Genomic DNA, 20155 nt, shown 5'->3' with positions numbered 1-20155 from the left:
TATATACATGTATTGTTTTCAACGTTAACCTATCAGCCCCCCAATCATTACCCCTCAAAGCCCTCATTATATTTAACACCTTTTTACTTTTTCCCCTATTTTTTTATTTTCCGGAAGGAACACTCCTGAAGGAATAAATAAAGTACTATCTAATCTAATCTAATCAAATCTATTTTGCTGATGTGAGTTGACTAGTTCATATTTTTATCAAACCATATTCCTAAATATTTAAATACTTGTACCTCTTCTATATTTTCACCTTAGAGTTTTTATTTGGAGCTTGTTTGGTACTTTTGTCTTTGTAAAATGTATGACTTTTGTCTTTCCAACAGAGAATCTTAAACCTCAAGCCGTTCCCCAGTCTTGAACATTATTTACCACTTTGTTAGTTTTTTGATTATTTCTTTTGACTCTAAATAATATACTAGTCTTTCATTAATCTTTTTTTTTTTTCCATTACTTTTCCCCAAATTTATAATTTCCTGCCTCTTCCGGGTCTTACCCTGACTTGCATATTGGAATTGTTACCGCTAATTTTCCCCTCTGCCGGTCATTTTCCTTCTTCATATATCCTGTCATATCATTTCAAGACCACTTCTTTGACGATGCTACCTAAGTTTTTGATCATTTGATAACCCGCTAGGTCTTTCCCCGGTGACGTATTTTTAACCTTTTTCAAAATTCGAACCATTTCATTCAAAGAAAATGTCATATCCATAGTGTTGGTAAAGCTATTATCGTTGTCTTCCATCATTTCCCCAATATTTAAACTCATTGTTTTTTCTCTCTTTTGTTTTTCCACATTTCTCAAATTATCATTACTGTGCACTTTAACACATTTTTTTTGCTAAAGGTTCTGCTGTTTCTTTACCCGTGACTACATCTTCTTTAATAAATGTGGCACATCATCCTCTTTACCCTTCATTCCTATCTTTACGAATCGTTATATATCCTTTTATTATAAAGTTAAATTTTGGCTTCAGCCCTGTTTCTTGAATACAAATTATACGTGGTTTAGTTTTCATATTTTTAATATATCCCTTTAATTCATGTTCGGTTGCTATCAAACTTCTGGCATTCCACCGGACCATTAACAGGGTGTTGGAATGTGGTAACATGACTCCGTCACGTCTACTCTCCGTAGTACAGCTTGCACCCGGTACCAAGATAGTTCTTTCAACAACTTTGATGCTGCTTTGACAATTATTTTGATCTTCTCAGTCTTATTTTTACTTTCATTTTGTATCAAAGCTGAGTTGTGCTCTCTGGTTTATTTTGCAAATGAACCGACAGAACATGATCATGTACAAGACTCGCCTACCCACAATGCACTGCAACCCAACGCTCCTGGTCGGATGTTTTTTTCGGGGTTCATGGAGAGATGCGGTAAAGAGTGGTAGCCAAGACACACGGTCACACACGGTCACACACGGTCACACACGGTCACACACGGTCACACACGGTCACACTCGGCAATTATTTTGACCTGGGGAGCAGATATAGAGGAAAAAAAATTTGTCTGGGGGGCCGGGATATCTGATTTTCAGGTACAAAAAACTTCACAATGACACAAAATAAACACAACAGTTAAACCTCACACTAAAAAACAAGACATTGACTTGTACGTTCAAAAGACAGAATAGAACAAGTCAAGACATGCAATGCCATCTACAAAATGTTATGTAAATGTTAGTCATTACACACGCAGCTATGGTTTTGATGTATTTGTTACAGACATGTTTACGTCAAGTAACATCACATGGTTCCATTTGCACCTTTCAACAAATCTGAAAAGGAATATTAAGAAGTAAAACTTATATTTAATCCTACCTCTTCTCCGAGCACACGGTGACCGTACATACGGGTCGAAAAATGTTGACCTAATTCAGCATTTCTCAAAGTGTGGGGAATAGAGACATGACAGGTGGGGCGCGAGGAAAGGGAGGAAATTTTTTATTTTTGATTTTTTTTTTACTATGCTTTCATTTTCTATACACACTGTAAATCACTTTGTGATTCTGTCTGTGAAATCCGCCGTATAAATAAATGTAAATTACTTATTTTTCCTGTAGGCTTTAAATTTCTCGGCAGGAGCGAAAGTTTGACAGACATAGCAACAGTAACTTTTGCAGGCAGGGCTAAGAGGAACAAACTTTCGCGCGGATGGGTAGCAGGCTAATGTGCGGACCACAATTACACAAAATGGATACATTTGCAACTCGCACCTCAAAGGTCTGCGGAGAAACAAAAATATGACGGGTCTAATCAAACAAAAAGTCAACCTAAAAGAAAATATGGCGAAGGGTATCTTGCTCTTGGATTCACGGCAGCGGAGGTGGGGGCAGAGGAGAGACCCCTGTGTGTTCTTTGTCTAAAACGGCTAGCAGCAGACAGCCTGAGACCCAACAAAGCAAAGAGACAACTCGAGACCACACATGATGTCCAATAAATTGTTTTGTTGGGGCGATGGGGGTAGGTGGGCCTTGAGTGTAAAGTGGTGATGACAGAAAAAAAAAAGTTTGAGAAGCCCTGACCTAATTGTACGGATCTCACTTTAAACGGCAAACCGATCATTTAAATGTTTTCACTTTGAATATGAAACGAGGAGTAAAATGTACAATATTATCAATTATTTCACAAGGACATGTTTTAAGGATATTGTACAGTATCATTAAATCTAAAATGAATGTGATCACTTTCAGGATCATTTTATTTTTAGCCAGTAAACAACTGTTATGTACTTTTGAATCGGGTTTTCCCCTTTAAATAACAAAAATTATAGAATTTTACAATATTCATTATTATTAAATATTAAATGTGCCAACTAGTTTTACGGCATACATCATTCCCCCTTTACCCATTTGTTAAAAAGACGAAAGTTGATGCGAACGCCTACGTGCTGTCAGAAAACTAAAAGAAGAAGAATGCCTTTGTGCAATTACTGCTAATAAATCAATCAATAAAATGCATCAGTCAAATAGTACAGGCAACTTCGTTAACATGGAGCCACAGACAATTTCATTCAAAAAGTCCCAATTGCTAACATAAAGATACAACAACAAATAAAGGCAAAGAAGGCCTAGTAGGTAATTACAACATCAGACAAAGTATTAAAAATGTCGGTCCAATAACTGCACAGGGATGGGCAGAGCCAAAACATGTGTAGCAAGTAAGCTGGAGACTGTTGACACTGAAATAAGGCTATATGTGGCACAGATACAAGATTTATAAACTCTACTTAAAGCCCCACTTAAGAATTTTCAGTTTTGGTTTATATTGGCCGCACCAGTGAACCAAAGCGATGGCGTTTTCCCAAAAGGAAAACCACATTTACCATGAGGACTAGCGCATATAGCGTCCAACTGACACGATAATGCCACAATGATTCTGTATTACTGAACTTTCCACAGTAGGAACCTACATTCGTTTTCTACCACTTATTCCCTTTTGGGGACGTGGGGGTCGCTGGCGCCTATCTCAGCTACAATCGGGTGGAAGGAGGTGTACACCCTGGACAAGTCGCCCCCTCATTGCAGGGTCAACATAGACGGACAACATTCACACCAACCTACATATTTTACTCAAACCTTATATTTGCAGTTTGAAGTCACTGCATTGTTTTTCCTTGTACAGTTCTTTTGAGTTTGTTGCGTGGTTGGTCAGTGTGGAACTGCAAAGTATCGCGCTGGTGGGTATTTATTGCTACCACACAAATTTCCAGTAGCTAAAATTAGTATTATTATTCTGATTTGAGCATTGAAAGTCACTTACTAGTTTAGCAGGAACAGATCCAAAGCAGCATTGGTCTAAAATCTCTTGTCTTTTGACCTCACGCAAGTTAGTGAAAGTCGTGCCATTGTTGATCCTTGATTGTCCCTCCCTTTTTTTTTTTTTGAAAACCCGATTCAAAAGTACATAACAGTTGTTTACTGGCTAAAAATAAAATGATCCTGAAAGTGATCACATTCATTTTAGATTTAATGATACTGTACAATATCCTTAAAACATGTCCTTGTGAAATAATTGATAATATTGTACATTTTACTCCTCGTTTCATATTCAAAGTGAAAACATTTAAATGATCGGTTTGCCGTTTAAAGTGAGATCCGTACAATTAGGTCAGGGCTTCTCAAACTTTTTTTTTTCTGTCATCACCACTTTACACTCAAGGCCCACCTACCCCCATCGCCCCAACAAAACAATTTATTGGACATCATGTGTGGTCTCGAGTTGTCTCTTTGCTTTGTTGGGTCTCAGGCTGTCTGCTGCTAGCCGTTTTAGACAAAGAACACACAGGGGTCTCTCCTCTGCCCCCACCTCCGCTGCCGTGAATCCAAGAGCAAGATACCCTTCGCCATATTTTCTTTTAGGTTGACTTTTTGTTTGATTAGACCCGTCATATTTTTGTTTCTCCGCAGACCTTTGAGGTGCGAGTTGCAAATGTATCCATTTTGTGTAATTGTGGTCCGCACATTAGCCTGCTACCCATCCGCGCGAAAGTTTGTTCCTCTTAGCCCTGCCTGCAAAAGTTACTGTTGCTATGTCTGTCAAACTTTCGCTCCTGCCGAGAAATTTAAAGCCTACAGGAAAAATAAGTAATTTACATTTATTTATACGGCGGATTTCACAGACAGAATCACAAAGTGATTTACAGTGTGTATAGAAAATGAAAGCATAGTAAAAAAAAAATCAAAAATAAAAAATTTCCTCCCTTTCCTCGCGCCCCACCTGTCATGTCTCTATTCCCCACACTTTGAGAAATGCTGAATTAGGTCAACATTTTTCGACCCGTATGTACGGTCACCGTGTGCTCGGAGAAGAGGTAGGATTAAATATAAGTTTTACTTCTTAATATTCCTTTTCAGATTTGTTGAAAGGTGCAAATGGAACCATGTGATGTTACTTGACGTAAACATGTCTGTAACAAATACATCAAAACCATAGCTGCGTGTGTAATGACTAACATTTACATAACATTTTGTAGATGGCATTGCATGTCTTGACTTGTTCTATTCTGTCTTTTGAACGTACAAGTCAATGTCTTGTTTTTTAGTGTGAGGTTTAACTGTTGTGTTTATTTTGTGTCATTGTGAAGTTTTTTGTACCTGAAAATCAGATATCCCGGCCCCCCAGACAAATTTTTTTTCCTCTATATCTGCTCCCCAGGTCAAAATAATTGCCGAGTGTGACCGTGTGTGACCGTGTGTGACCGTGTGTGACCGTGTGTGACCGTGTGTGACCGTGTGTCTTGGCTACCACTCTTTACCGCATCTCTCCATGAACCCCGAAAAAAACATCCGACCAGGAGCGTTGGGTTGCAGTGCATTGTGGGTAGGCGAGTCTTGTACATGATCATGTTCTGTCGGTTCATTTGCAAAATAAACCAGAGAGCACAACTCAGCTTTGATACAAAATGAAAGTAAAAATAAGACTGAGAAGATCAAAATAATTGTCAAAGCAGCATCAAAGTTGTTGAAAGAACTATCTTGGTACCGGGTGCAAGCTGTACTACGGAGAGTAGACGTGACGGAGTCATGTTACCACATTCCAACACCCTGTTAATGGTCCGGTGGAATGCCAGAAGTTTGATAGCAACCGAACATGAATTAAAGGGATATATTAAAAATATGAAAACTAAACCACGTATAATTTGTATTCAAGAAACAGGGCTGAAGCCAAAATTTAACTTTATAATAAAAGGATATATAACGATTCGTAAAGATAGGAATGAAGGGTAAAGAGGATGATGTGCCACATTTATTAAAGAAGATGTAGTCACGGGTAAAGAAACAGCAGAACCTTTAGCAAAAAAAATGTGTTAAAGTGCACAGTAATGATAATTTGAGAAATGTGGAAAAACAAAAGAGAGAAAAAACAATGAGTTTAAATATTGGGGAAATGATGGAAGACAACGATAATAGCTTTACCAACACTATGGATATGACATTTTCTTTGAATGAAATGGTTCGAATTTTGAAAAAGGTTAAAAATACGTCACCGGGGAAAGACCTAGCGGGTTATCAAATGATCAAAAACTTAGGTAGCATCGTCAAAGAAGTGGTCTTGAAATGATATGACAGGATATATGAAGAAGGAAAATGACCGGCAGAGGGGAAAATTAGCGGTAACAATTCCAATATGCAAGTCAGGGTAAGACCCGGAAGAGGCAGGAAATTATAAATTTGGGGAAAAGTAATGGAAAAAAAAAAAAGATTAATGAAAGACTAGTATATTATTTAGAGTCAAAAGAAATAATCAAAAAACTAACAAAGTGGTAAATAATGTTCAAGACTGGGGAACGGCTTGAGGTTTAAGATTCTCTGTTGGAAAGACAAAAGTCATACATTTTACAAAGACAAAAGTACCAAACAAGCTCCAAATAAAAACTCTAAGGTGAAAATATAGAAGAGGTACAAGTATTTAAATATTTAGGAATATGGTTTGATAAAAATATGAACTAGTCAACTCACATCAGCAAAATAGATTTGATTAGATTAGATTAGATAGTACTTTATTTATTCCTTCAGGAGTGTTCCTTCCGGAAAATAAAAAAATAGGGGAAAAAGTAAAAAGGTGTTAAATATAATGAGGGCTTTGAGGGGTAATGATTGGGGGGCTGATAGGTTAACGTTGAAAACAATACATGTATATATTTATAACTTTAATTCCATCTGTTATTGATTACGGATGCATTATTTACCAATCTGCTTCAAAAACATGACTTGGGAAAATAGACCGGATCCAGTCACAGGCTTTAAGGTTATGTTGTGGAGCTACTACATCAACCCTAGTGCCAGTATTACAAGTAAAAATGAACGAAAAACCTTTGGACAAGAGGAGAGATCAACTCTCAGCAGTTTATCGGGCAACTTTAAAAGGATCCAAGCAAGGATATCCGACTTGTCCAGTGTTACCAATCTGCCAAGAAAAAGAGAAAACAAAAAAGAATAGTTTTGGGTGGATTATAGGAGACATATGTAATAAAGTTAAAATTGACAATATTAAAGTTAGTCCTACAGTACCAATGCCTGCAATACCACCGTGGATGTTTGATAACCCAAAAGAAAACATGCAATTACTAAAGAATAGAAATTTAAATAGTTACCGGATAGAAAAATGGATTGAGATATGATATATACGGATGCATCAAAAACTATATAAAAAAAAAATAAAGGTAAGAGCTGTAGCAGTTATCCCACAAGGAAACATAGTATTAAATAAAATAATCAGTGATAAACTATCTGTTTTTACGGGGGAATTGGTAGCAATTTATATGGCAGTTAACTGGATAGAGGAAAACAAAGCAAGGAAAGTAGTTGTGTGCTCGCAGTCCAACAATGCATTGATGAGCATAAAAAACATAGCATCAGAAACAAGACAAGATTTAGTTTATGAAATAGTTCAGGCAATCTATAGAATAAATAAAGCGGGAGGTGTGGTAACATTTCTTTGGGTTCCTTGGAAGATATTGTAGGATGGAATTCACAACACATAGGATATAAAGCATTATACACGTATTTAAAAAACATTGGGTTAAATAAAAGAATATAGAGTAGGGATCCATCTTGATCCACACTCCATTTCAACCAGAAGGTTGCTTGGCGGAAACAACCGCCCACCTCCGGAATCAGTCCCCGCCCATTCCCCTTAGGCGCGAAATTCATTTGAGCGAAAGACATTGGAATGAGAGGAGCTCTTTAAAGCTCCTGAGAATCTTAAAAAAGCTTACAGAAAACGAGAAAAACTTACAGCGGGTGCCTGTCGGACATTCACCGTCGTTTTCGATGATTTCCCCTCGGAGCAAGGATTCGATGTCTGGAGTCTTTGGCACAATCAAGCCTTCTCCTCTGCCTGGAACGGCCGTTGACGGACCCGCCAGCTTTAAGGGAGACCAGCGAGCCGGAGATGTAAGTAAATATATGTATATATGTATCGTATACCGCATGTTTTTTTTCTTGTAAAATGAGAATCATTTGACTCACCAGACTGCGATTGTGTTAAAACGATCGCGTTAGGATCTTACGGCAAATCCTCTATAAAACAAAATAATGAATACACACAATATTAAATAATTCGAAGGTTTAAACACACCTCGATAATCATCTTCCAACTTTGTAAGACTGTTTAAGCAAAGTTCATCGTCTTTCACTTCGTCGTCATCGGCTGGTAAAAAAAAAGTATTACAACGTCGTACAAGTGCAATGCTTTTAACGTTTAAATGCTTAAATGGAGTTAAACCAATGTCTAATAACATGGTAAAGCAGAGGTAATGGTGTGTGTGTGTGTGTGTGTGTGTGTGTGTGTGCGTGTGTGTGTGTATGTGTGTGTGTGTGTGTGTGTGCGTGCGTGTGTGTGTGTGTGCGTGCGTGTCCTGTTGATTCAAACGGTCATAAACATTTAAACTGTCAGATGGGAAGTCAGTAAAAACTGAACCCTCCTTTTGTCCCCCAAACTGACCTGTTGATTCAAACGACCGTAAAGACCAGTTGCTACGTGACACTGTGTTCTGCGATAGTTTTTTCCATCTGTTTAAATATGTTTTCGTGAGGTACGGAAGTTGTTTCAGTGCGTACGAATGTGTGTGTGTGTGTGTGTGTGTGTGTGTGTGTGTGTGTGTGTGTGTGTGTGTGTGTGTGTGTGCGTGCGTGCGTGCGTGCGTGCGTGCGTGCGTGCGTGCGTGCGTGCGTGTGTGTGTGTGTGTGTGCGTGTGTGTGTGCGTGTCCACCAAAAACTTCCCAATCCACGGTAGATAACGATGAAAATATCGAGAAAGGGCTTCCGTCTCTTCTTTCTTTTAGCTGAAAACTGAATACGATTTAGAAACACTCGACTTTTTTGCGGAGCGTCAATGTAAGTTTTATTATTTTTATCAATCGAAACAGGCGTTTCACTAATCATGACCGAATCGAACAAAGTCTTTACGCTAACGTATAAAGCTCCAAATAATGACTAAGACAATGTCTAATAACATGGTAATAACAGTGCGTACGAATGTGTGTGTGTGTGTGTGTGTGTTTGTGTGTGTGTGTGTGTGTGTGTGTGTGTGTGTGTGTGTGTGTGTGTGTGTGTGTGTGTTTGTGTGTGTGTGTGTGTGTGTGTGTGTGTGTGTGTGTGTGTGTGTGTGTGTGTGTGTGAAGTGCGTGCGTGTCCACATCTCCACACGTAACATTCCCAGCCATCAATACATCGAAATCTGGAAGTTGTTTCAAACGATCGTAAACATTTAAACTATCAAATATATGGTCACATGCTGCTCAGATGACATTGCTTTCTTAAAAAAACTGAACCCTCCTCTGTTCCCTGTCAGGTCTTAACTCCACCCTCTTCCTGGTTTAACCACTCCCACCGCAGGTCTTAACTCTGCCCTCTTTCTGTTTAAAACTCCACCCTCTTCCTGGTTTAACCACTCCCACCGCAGGTCTTAACTCCACCCTCTTCCGGGTAAGCCACACCCACTTGACCTTGACATTTGAACCTGACCTTTGAACCTGATCTTTGACTTTGACCTTTGAACTTGAGGGGTCATAAATCATTAACATTTGACCTTGAGGGGTCATAAATCATTGACCTTTGACCTTGAGGGTCATAAATCATTGTTTTATGGGGGGTCATAAATCACTTTTGACTAAAGGTAGGGACTTAACTTCTAGCCCTAAATCACAAGTATCTCAAAGGGCTGCATCTGCGGTACAGAGCCCACATAAGGGCAAGGAAAAACTCACCCCAGTGGGACGTCGGTTAAAGTGACTATGAGAAATCTTGGAGAGGACCGCATATGTGGGCAACCCCCCCGCACCCCCAGGGGGGACCGAAAGCAATAGATGTCGAGCGTTATTTGTGTAGTTTGATAATTTTCCTCGACTGATGTACTAACACAGGGGTAGGGAACCTATGGCTCTAGAGCCAGATGTGGCTCTTTTGATGATTGCGTCTGGCTGTCAGATAAATCTTAGCTGACATTGTTTAACACGATAAGTAATGAATATGTCTGCTAGTAATCACAGTGTCAAAAATAAAGTTCAAAATATAAAACATTCTCATGCATTTTAATCCATCCATCCGTTTCTATCGCACCTGTTCAAGAAGTCGCATTAATGGTCAAATGTATTTTATTTATAATTGGTCAGCTTCAGAATAACAATGTTATTAAAAAGAATACGAGATGCACACATTTAGTTGTTGTAATCAGGGAAAGTCCAAATAAAAGAGGAGGCGTAGAATTCTCTTGTCAGAGCGTGGGGCGACACTGTACAAGAGTACAGGTCTAAGCGTTTCTCCTCATTGAGCTAAACTGAATCCTGTCTCTGTTTAATTCCTTGCTTCTTGTCTGTTTAATATGTCATCAGTGTTTGAACCTGACAGATGTATTCAGGGTTAACAATATTATACGGCTCTCACGGAAATACATTTTAAAATATTTGGCTTTCATGGCTCTCTCAGCCAAAAAGGCTCCCGACCCCTGTCATCATGTGGTTTATTCTGTACATATGTAGCATCATCTACAAAGATACAAAAAATTGTTATTGCGACATTCAGTGGACACATTTAGAACAGTTGTTTCATTCCTTCCAAAATTTTAGGTTAATTTTTATACTTAGCAAACTCATCCCGCGGGCCGGATAAAACCTGTTCGCTGGCCTGATCCGGCCCTTTGGCCGTATGTTTAACACCCCTGATTTAGATAAATAAACACTTAAGGTAAAAATAACATATGTGTGCTTTAATTAATTGTTACAGATGGAAGATGCATCAATAGTGTTATTCATCAACCCACTTGAGGATGCTTGTCAGTTAATAAAAGTTCTGCATGTTCCCACACTCAAGTTTAATTGAATTTCCACGGAATAACAAGCATGTTCTCAGTGCAGGGAACTAGAATAGTTGTCCACTTAGACCATTTACGTGATTCAGTCTTCATGCCATCATTCTCGGTCTATTACTCATTGTAGAGACAGTTGCCCATAAACAATACATATATAAACAATTTTCCTAAAGGAACTCTCCTGAAGGAATCAATAAAGTACTATGCATCTAATACAGACCCTCATTCTACATTTTCATATTAGACTTTTTAAGACGTCATGGCAGCAAATGTAATTATTTTCCTAAATAGTTTTACCCTAAGTGTTTGGGTTGTTTGAGAGTTTTCCTGCTATTTCATTTCTCCACAGTGCAGGATTCTCAGTGACATTGGATTTCCATCGATTAAGTTGTCTTGTGTCACACCTCTGCAGGTGTCATGCGCGCTCCTCTGCGGTGGGTGCTGTGGGATGTAAAAGACACTCTGCTGAAGGTGCGTTCCTCTGTCGGAGAACAATACTGTGATGAGGCTAAACGAATGGGCCTCAGCCTCAACCCTGCGGAGGTCAACGCTGCTTTCAGTCAGGCGTATCGACATCATTCCAGCACATTCCCAAACTACGGCATCACTCACGGACTGGATGGACAGTCTTGGTGGAAGGCAGTGGTGAAAGCCACCTTCTCCCTGTGCAAGGTGCGGGACCCGGCCATACTGAATACGATGGCCCACCATCTATACCAGAACTTCAGCAAAGCAGAGAACTGGGAGGTAAATGAAGTATGATGTGATTCTTCCATCCATATGCAAGTTACAGGGCCCAAAAGACAATTCGTGTTGTCTCATTTGAGGTATTTCCAGACTCAAAGGTGGCTTTGGAGAACTGCTCCTTGCTGGGACTGCAGCTGGGAGTGGTTTCCAACTTTGACAACCGCCTTGAAGCCATCCTACACAGTTGTGGGCTGCTGTCTCACTTCAGCTTCCTGGTGACGTCAGAAGGAGCAGGTGTAGAGAAGCCCGAGGCGGCCATTTTTAACCAGGCACTGCAGAAGTGCGGCGTGCCGGCTGCCAGCGTAGCGCACGTCGGGGACCACTACGTGAACGATTACCTGGCGTCACGCTCGGTCGGTATCCATGGCTTCCTTTTGGACCGAAAAAGCCCCTTTGAGCGACGTGATGTCCCTAAAGAGCATCGGCTGTCATCGCTGGATGAGCTGCCTGTGCGACTTAAACAGCACATGGACGCACAATAGCATCATTTTGTAAGTATACGTGTCACGCAGTCCTTTCACACCTGTAGAGAACACAGTGGTGGAATTTCTGTCCCCTACTCATTGGACCTGCAGCATCTCCAGTCCGCTACTGAGCCTTTCGCAAATTAAGAAGTACAGTATGTGACAAAAGTGAGCACACTCACATTTAGCAGGCCTTATTATTACACTATACTTTCCAAACGGGGCAGTAAAATATAGAAAACAAATATACTTAAGAATAATCAGTGTACAGCTTGTATAACAGTATAAAGTGACGAAAACGGTCTTGCCCTCAGTCAAGCATGGTCTTGGGTTACACAAGTACTGCCGGAACTGGAGAGCTGCAGTTTGTTGAAGGAAAAATGAAATTATTTACTGTATCCATTTTCCAATAAGTCTTTTTATGCCATTTTTACTACACGTCATATGAATTATATTTACCGTATTCCAGACCTGTTAATTTATATTAAAACATTTGTGGAAGCCCATTTTTATTTATCCCTGCTGTAGTCATTTAAATGTTGTATTCCATTGTCCACGGAAAATACAACTTTATTCTTGTGGTATCACAATGTTATTCTCCAAGCATTGCAACATTTTTCTCAAGACTTATTATTTTTTCTTTTCACCTGCCGTAGTACTTTTTACTTTCACACAATGAGAGATATTTGATAACAAACAAAAATAACTAAGGTTCATTTGTGGTTTATGTATCCTTATGGGAACTAGCGTCCTCTGCTATGGACAATTGTGTTTTGCACAACTGGGCTGTTTTTCCCCAGAAAATGTGTATTTCTGACAAAATAAATAGACCAAAATCTACTGCAGAAGACATGGGTTTATAGGAGGATATTACAATTCATAACTACAGTATGTGGGAACATTTTCAATGAAAAACAAAGACAACTAGAAAAGCACTCTGAGAGCGCAGACCACCGCCAGGCCCTACCTCTCAATGGTGAAGAATCCTTTTAAAAATACTGAATTCAGACAGTGATCTGTTACCTGCACAATCTAATCACAATATTTTACTTCAAAAACATTTCCTGAAAGTTTTCACCAAATTCCACCAAACAAGCTGCAAGAGGGTTCACTCTTTGCATCGATCTCAGCACCTTCAGTCGCGCAATGAATCAACAGAATGAACTATTGATGCGTGACATGGACGAGATGAAATACATTTAGAGCTTTTAATAGTATCATTATATTGTGATAATGCATGCTGACCAGGGCTGCGAATATTTGGGTGTCCCACGATTCGATTCAATATCGATTCTTGGGGTCACAATGCGATTCAAAATCGATTTTTTTTCCCAATTCAACACGATTCTTGATTAAAAAACAATTAGTTTCCCGATATAAAAGGATTCTCTATTCATTCAATACATAGGATTACAGCAGGATCTACCCCAGTCTGCTGACATGCAAGCAGAATAGTAGATTTTTGTAAAATGCTTTTGTAATTGTAAAGGACAATGTTTTATCAACTGATTAAAATAATGTACTTTTGTTTTAACTTAATCGAACCAAAAATATGACTTATTTTATTTTTGTGAAAATATTGGACACAGTGTGTTGTCAAGCTTATGAGATGCGATGCAAGTGTAAGCCACTGTGATACTATTGTCCTTTTTTTTTTATTTTTATGAATGTCTAATGATAATGTCAATGAGGGATTTTTAATCACTGCTAAAATGAAATTATAACTAATATTGATACTGTTGTTGATAATCATTTTTGTTTCACTACTTTTGGTTTGCTCTGTGCCGTGTTTGTGTCTTCCCTCAATTGCTCTGTTTATTGCAGTGCTGAGTTTTGCTGGGTCAGGTTTGGTTTTGGAATTGGATTGCATTGTTATGGTATTGCTATGTATTGTTTTGTTGGATTGAATAAAAATAAAAAAATTAGATTTTTTAAAAATGAGAATCAATTCTGAATCGCACAATGTGAGAATCGCGATTCAAATTCGAATCGATTTTTTCCCACATCCCTTATGCTGACACATTAGCACAAGTAAATAACCGCGTCCTCAAAGCAATGAAGCATTCTTGCTGGGGGCTAATGTTTGTCCACAGTTCAACTGCAAAGCACTATCTAAGTCAGTAATCCTCGCCTCCATGGCGGCAAATAAAGTAAATTTTCATATAAACATCATCTCTTGAGGACGAGGAATAACTAAACATTAAGAGGATATGTTAAGTGGGTGAATTGATACAAATATCAGAGTAACAACACCAAACATAGTACCAGATTGATACCACAGTGTTTGATTGATATTACTTACAATCAAAAGTTATTTTGTTGTTGTTGTTATTGTATACAAACTCAGGAAATACTGGTAAGTAAGAGGACTTTAAGAACAAAAAATTAACTATTTAAGTCAAGGCCAATAGGTGGTCATAAATTAAAAAAAAAAGGGTTTTGATATTCCTACACCACCATCCTGTGTTTTTTTCTAATCAAAATTGCAATCATTCAGCGATCCTAAAAATTTGAAGTATCAGCATTGGTATGACCAATACTGCCCCAGTAACTAGTTGGTAATGGATCAATACCCACATTTATGGTATCTTCCAAAACTAAAGTAAATTATCCAAACAACAGAAGAATAAGTGATTTTAGATTTTAAGAGAAGTATAGATACAACATAAAGTAACCTAATATAAACAATAAATTAACCATTCTATTAATAATAGTTTTGAGAAAATACAACCGGAATTGATGTAATACCCCAGCAGCTAATTTAGTAGCCTTTGTAACCCATTTTTAATTGCTTCTATGTATTTACCAAGTAAAATAATGTGATATATATTTTGTTACCGCTGGAGGCTGCAATATGTACAGTTGTGATAAAAATTATTCAACACCCACACAATTTTGGTGTTTTAGCAAGTTGGACAATTATTCCGTATTTTGTTCATAGTCATATCAAATAAAGATGCATTAAATAGACAAATGCAACTTGGATTACAACATTATATTTTGTAACATACCAAACAGTGTCATTTCTCTTAATATCTCATTGACAAAATTATTTAACCCCTTGAAGATCATAACTCTTAAGAACAGAATTTGAATAAGGTCTTTTCAATCAGGTGTTGAAAACACCTGTAGATGTGATTAGAACCATAACGAGCAACAATTAAACTGATTGAAAAAGACTGTGATGCTCAGCTTCTTGTAGATGGTCAATGGTGTATTTGCAACATGTAGAAGTCCAGGGAGTGGTCAAAGAAGTCAAGAGAGGAGGTAATTTCTCTTCATAAGAAAGGATATGGATATAAGAAAATAGTAAAGACATTACACATTCCAAGAGACACAGTTGGGAGCATAATTCGCAAGTTTAAAGCTAAAGGCACAAAAGGCATAGTGGAAACACTACCTGGGCGTGGTAGAAAGAGGATGCTGTGTGCAACTACTGTCCGGTATTTAAAGCATACAGTGGTGAAAACCCCCCGGGTAACAGCTGAGGAACTACAACAGGACATTGCAGAGGGGGGAACGCAGGTTTCGTCCCAGACAATAAGGCGCGCACTACGAGATGAAGGCCTCCATGCCAGAACTCCCAGGCGCACCCCACTTCTGACTACCAGGCACAAGAGAAATAGACTCCAATATGCCAAAAATCATCTGGACAAACCCCAAAGGTTTTGGGAAACTGTTCTATGGAGTGATGAGACAAAACTGGAACTCTTTGGGCCTATGAATCAATGTTATGTCTGGAGGAGAAAAATTGAAGCTTACAAAGAGAAGAATACCTTCCCTACTGTTAAGCATGGTGGGGGATCAAACATGCTCTGGGGCTGTTTCTCTGCCTCAGGTACCGGGAATCTCCAGCACGTTCAAGGCATTATGATATCTATTTCCTACCAGGATATATTAGCTGCAAATGTCATGAAGTCAGTGACGAAGCTGAGGCTTGGGAGACGTTGGACCTTCCAACAGGACAACGATCCCAAGCATACCTCCAAATCAACATCAGAGTGGTTGCAGAAGAAGGGCTGGAAGACTCTGGAGCGGCCTTCAACGTCGCCAGACCTAAATCCCATAGAAAACCTGTGGTGGGACTTGAAGAAGGCAATTGCAGCATGCAAGCCCAATAATATGAATGAACTGGAGGCCTTTGCCCAAGAGGAATGGGCTAAAATACCTGTAGATCGTTGCAAGAAGCTTGTGTCCGGTTATGTATCACGTTTGAAGAATGTAATTACTGCCAAAGGGTGTTCTTCTAAGTACTAAAGATGCATGTAACTAGGGGGTTGAATAATTTTGTCAATGAGATAAGAAAAATGTCCTTTTTTGGTATTTTGTAAAATACAGTGTTACAATTTAAGTTGCATTTGTCTATTTAACACATCTTTATTTGATATGACTATAAACAAAATACGGAATAAATGTCCAACTTGCTAAAACACCAAAATTTTGTGGGGGTTGAATAATTTTGATCACAACTGTACACCATATTTATTTTAGTCCATATTTCCCACACCCGGAGACGAACCCTCTTGTCATTTCTCTACTGTCTTTGTCTCTGTAGGTGGAGCTGCTGGCATATACACTTAGAAGTCTTAAGCCTGGTAACATTAACATAAAATAACTTAATGGAAAGGATCACTTGTTTCTTATCCAATTCCTGACATTTACTAAAACTTTGATCAAAATGTTAGCCTTAACCAACTAATTAAATGACAGTTTCGGTAACAAGGGGTCACTCAAAATTTAAATATCCTCCAGCATTCGTTGTCCTGGATGTCTTGCTGGGTTTTCTTTTCCCTTCACATTTGTGACAAATGGTTGCGGTCTGTTCTCGTGCCAAATGTTTGTGCTAGTAGTTAGCGAGGCAGCGTTTCTTCAGCTTAATAGCTTTGTAAACACTCGTATTTGAAGCCATCTGGTCCTGAGTAGATAGTGCGAGTGTTGGACTGTGAGGATCAAACTGGCAGGGAAAAGAACAGACCATAATGGCTGTTTGGTTGAGAGCAGAGCCTCTTATGGGGAATGGGGATTGACAAGAGTCCAAAATCTGATTGAAAGAGTTCAAGAGGAAAGCACTGTAGTTTACTACAAACTTTAACTCAGAGCTTTTAAATGTGACTTCTCAAACACTGTTGAGGCTTTTCCTTGATTTGTTTTCTCCACCTGAATTTTCACCTCTTGACATTTGTATGTTAAAGGATGTTACCGATCTCTGGGGAAGAGCTGCTTACTTCAAAGCTGGTTTAGTAGCTCAGCCAGACGGCTCTAAAAGGCTCCGCAGAAATCCAATTGTGCACATAATGGGATTGTAAAAGCGGGGAATAAAAGCTCACGCGTGCTGAAATGAGGCACATTTGTGGACAGAGTTTGTTATGAGAGGACATGTCTGTGCTTTTTGAATTTATTGAACAATTTTCTCAACTAATTGACTTGTCAATTTCCTCAGGAGGTTTGTCAATCCCTAAAATTAATGTTGTTGTGCTATTGACCACTAGCATCAAAGCAGGAGTTCAGAACTAGGGTTTTAACGATTACCAGTATTAAATTATCGTTTCAAAATCAAATGGGCGTAAAACCTTGATTGATTACCGCACTTTGATTAACTCCGAGAATGGTGAGACTGCTCATTTAATGTAGAAGCAAGCCAGCGCGCGAATCGCTAGCTAGCTTAAATGCTACATGAATACAAGAGAACGTATTACAAACTACAGACCCCAATCTAAACTTGTGTAAACACTGTACTGTCTCAGCAACTAAGTCAAGGGTGCTCAAACCTTTTTCAGTGGGGGCCACATTAATACATTTTGTACATTGAAGATGCTACAACCAATACAATGTCAGTCAATAAATGTTAAACTATCTGAACAAAACAAAGCAACTCAGCTTTGTGTTATAGCTGACAGAGAAAATGAGTTTAACATCTAATCTAACACCAATGACATATTTCCTTTTCTTCTTCTTTACTAACACGATTCCACCAACTAAAACCTTTTTTAAGGGCTTTTGCACACTCAAAAACGTAACAAATCTTGCAAGAAATATGCAAATATTCATGGTGCTAGGACGCATGAATAACATCAATGACCATAAACAGTAACACTCACAGCTCGTCAGTCGTTTTAGTTTTACGGTCGCATTTGACGGTTTTCTGGTGAGATCTGCTTCCAGTTGGAATTCATGAACCCCCTGCATCTGCGCATGTGTATGAATTTTAGTAAATCCCAATGCGAAAACGGAATTGCACATTGAAGTAATATTTCACGCAAGTACAATCTTTACACTACATAACACCATTTTTGTATTGTGTCATTTAATATATGGTGCACATTTCACACTATGAACAATATGTATGATTTATTAGGTTATGTTTTTTTTTATCAGACTGTCTTATTGTGGCAGTCCGCTCCCTGTACGATCAGTGTCAGCGCTTGGTCCGCATTGCCGGCAGTAAGTCGGACACGTTTCCAGTGAGGGTTGGACTCCCCCAAGGTTGTCCTTTGTCACCGATTCTGTTCATAACTTTTATGGACAGAATTTCTAGGCGCAGTCAAGGTGTTGAGGGGTTCCGGTTTGGTGGCCGCGGGATTAGGTTTCTGCTTTTTGCAGATGACGTGGTCCTGATGGCTTCATCTGGCCGGGATCTTCAGCTCTCACTGGATCTGTTCGCAGCCGAGTGTGAAGTGGCCGGAATGAGAATCAGCACCTCCAAATCAGAGTCCATGGTTCTCGCCTAGAAAAGGGTGAAGTTCCATCTCCGGGTTGGGGAGGAAACCCTGCCCCAAGTGGAGGAGTTCAAGTACCTAGGAGTCTTGTTCACGAGTGGGGGAAGAGTGGATCGTGAGATCGACAGGCGGATCGGTGCGGCGTCTTCAGTAATGTGGACGTTGTACCGATCCGTTGTTGTGCAGAAGGAGCTGAGCCGGAAGGCAAAGCTCTCAATTTACCGGTCGATCTACATTCCCATCCTCACCTATGGTCATGAGCTTTGGGTCATGACCGAAAGGATAAGATCACGGGTACAAGCGGCCGAAATGAGTTCCCTGAGTCGGGGTGCGGGGCTCTCCCTTAGAGATAGGGTGAGAAGCTCTGTCATTCGGGAAGAACTCAAAGTAAAGCCGCTGCTCCTCCACATCAAGAGGAGCCAGATGAGGTGGTTCGGGCATCTGGTCAGGAGGCCACCCTAACGCCTCCCGAGGGAGGTGTTTAGGGCACATCCAACCGGTAGGAGGCCACGGGGAAGACCCAGGACACGTTGGGAAGACTATGTCTCCCGGCTGGCCTGGGAACGCCTCGGGATCCCCCTGGAAGAGCTACACGGAGTGGCTGGGGAGAGGAAAGTCTGTACTTCCCTGCTTAGGCTGCTACCCCCGAGACCCGACCTCTGATAAGCGGAAGAAGATGGGTTTTTTTTCTGGCAAATTGAAAGCACTGCCAGCATGCGAATGTGAAATTAGGGATGTAACAATAAACACTATTAATGTTAACCCTAGTAAAACTCTGGACAGTATTACAGTTTTAAAATGAAATGGTAGAAAAAACGTGATTGATAACTGCACTTTGATTAAGACACAGACCGACTGCCACTAGCTTGCTAGCATAAGTGCTAACATGAAAATAAGACATTGATGCCTTTCCCCATTAGGAAACAACATGCCCCAATATAAAACTGTATAAACACATTGCTTTCTGAGCAACAAATATATTCAATTGTGCACACAGAACCTAAAGCTGTGCTCTCTTAGTACAGAGTGATCATGCTGGACTCCCATACTATTAACTAGATCCACTCGACGTCCATTGCACCGGTCGCCCAGCCCCCACATCTGCGGTCCCCTCCAAGGTTTTCTCATTGTATCCTATTGGGTTGAGTTTTTTATTGCCCTGGTGTGGGATCTGAGCAGAGGATGTCGCTGTGGCTTGTGCAGCCCTTTGAGACACTTGTGATTAAGGGCTATAGAAATAAACTTTGACTATACCCAGAGGAATACGAGACGGCGGTGTTTTCACACAGGACGCCACAATGCTCGCCACAAATAATAATAATAGATTAAATGTGCGAAGCACTTTTCATTTAAATCTTAAAGTGCTACAAAACAAGCCTATATTTAAAATAATAAAAGCTTAACCA

At 39.6% G+C, this 20155-nt stretch overlaps 1 protein-coding gene and 1 long non-coding RNA gene across 2 annotated transcripts in view; one reads left to right on the top strand and one right to left on the bottom strand.

Annotated features, from left to right (window-relative positions):
* Positions 1 to 6652: 6652 nt before the first annotated feature.
* LOC133535644 (uncharacterized) lies at positions 6653 to 8614 on the bottom strand. The gene is made up of 2 exons (XR_009802270.1): positions 7750 to 8614; positions 6653 to 6918 (listed from the first exon to the last, which is right to left on the bottom strand). It is a non-coding gene; the product is annotated as an uncharacterized LOC133535644 (long non-coding RNA).
* A 2601-nt stretch (positions 8615 to 11215) lies between these two features.
* hdhd3 (haloacid dehalogenase-like hydrolase domain containing 3) overlaps positions 11216 to 20155 on the top strand; it is a 16141-nt gene continuing 7201 nt past the window's right edge. The window contains exons 1-2 of the mRNA XM_061874393.1: positions 11216 to 11569; positions 11650 to 12060. Coding sequence (XP_061730377.1) covers positions 11240 to 11569; positions 11650 to 12051 — 732 coding nt within the window. The 5' untranslated portion in view covers positions 11216 to 11239 and the 3' untranslated portion in view covers positions 12052 to 12060. The remainder of the gene's footprint in view (positions 11570 to 11649; positions 12061 to 20155) is intronic.

This window comes from Nerophis ophidion, linkage group LG16 (assembly GCF_033978795.1).
Source record: "Nerophis ophidion isolate RoL-2023_Sa linkage group LG16, RoL_Noph_v1.0, whole genome shotgun sequence".
Classification (NCBI taxonomy): domain Eukaryota; kingdom Metazoa; phylum Chordata; class Actinopteri; order Syngnathiformes; family Syngnathidae; genus Nerophis; species Nerophis ophidion.
Note: the sequence above shows the minus strand (reverse complement) of the source record. Positions and strands in the feature narration are given on the sequence as shown.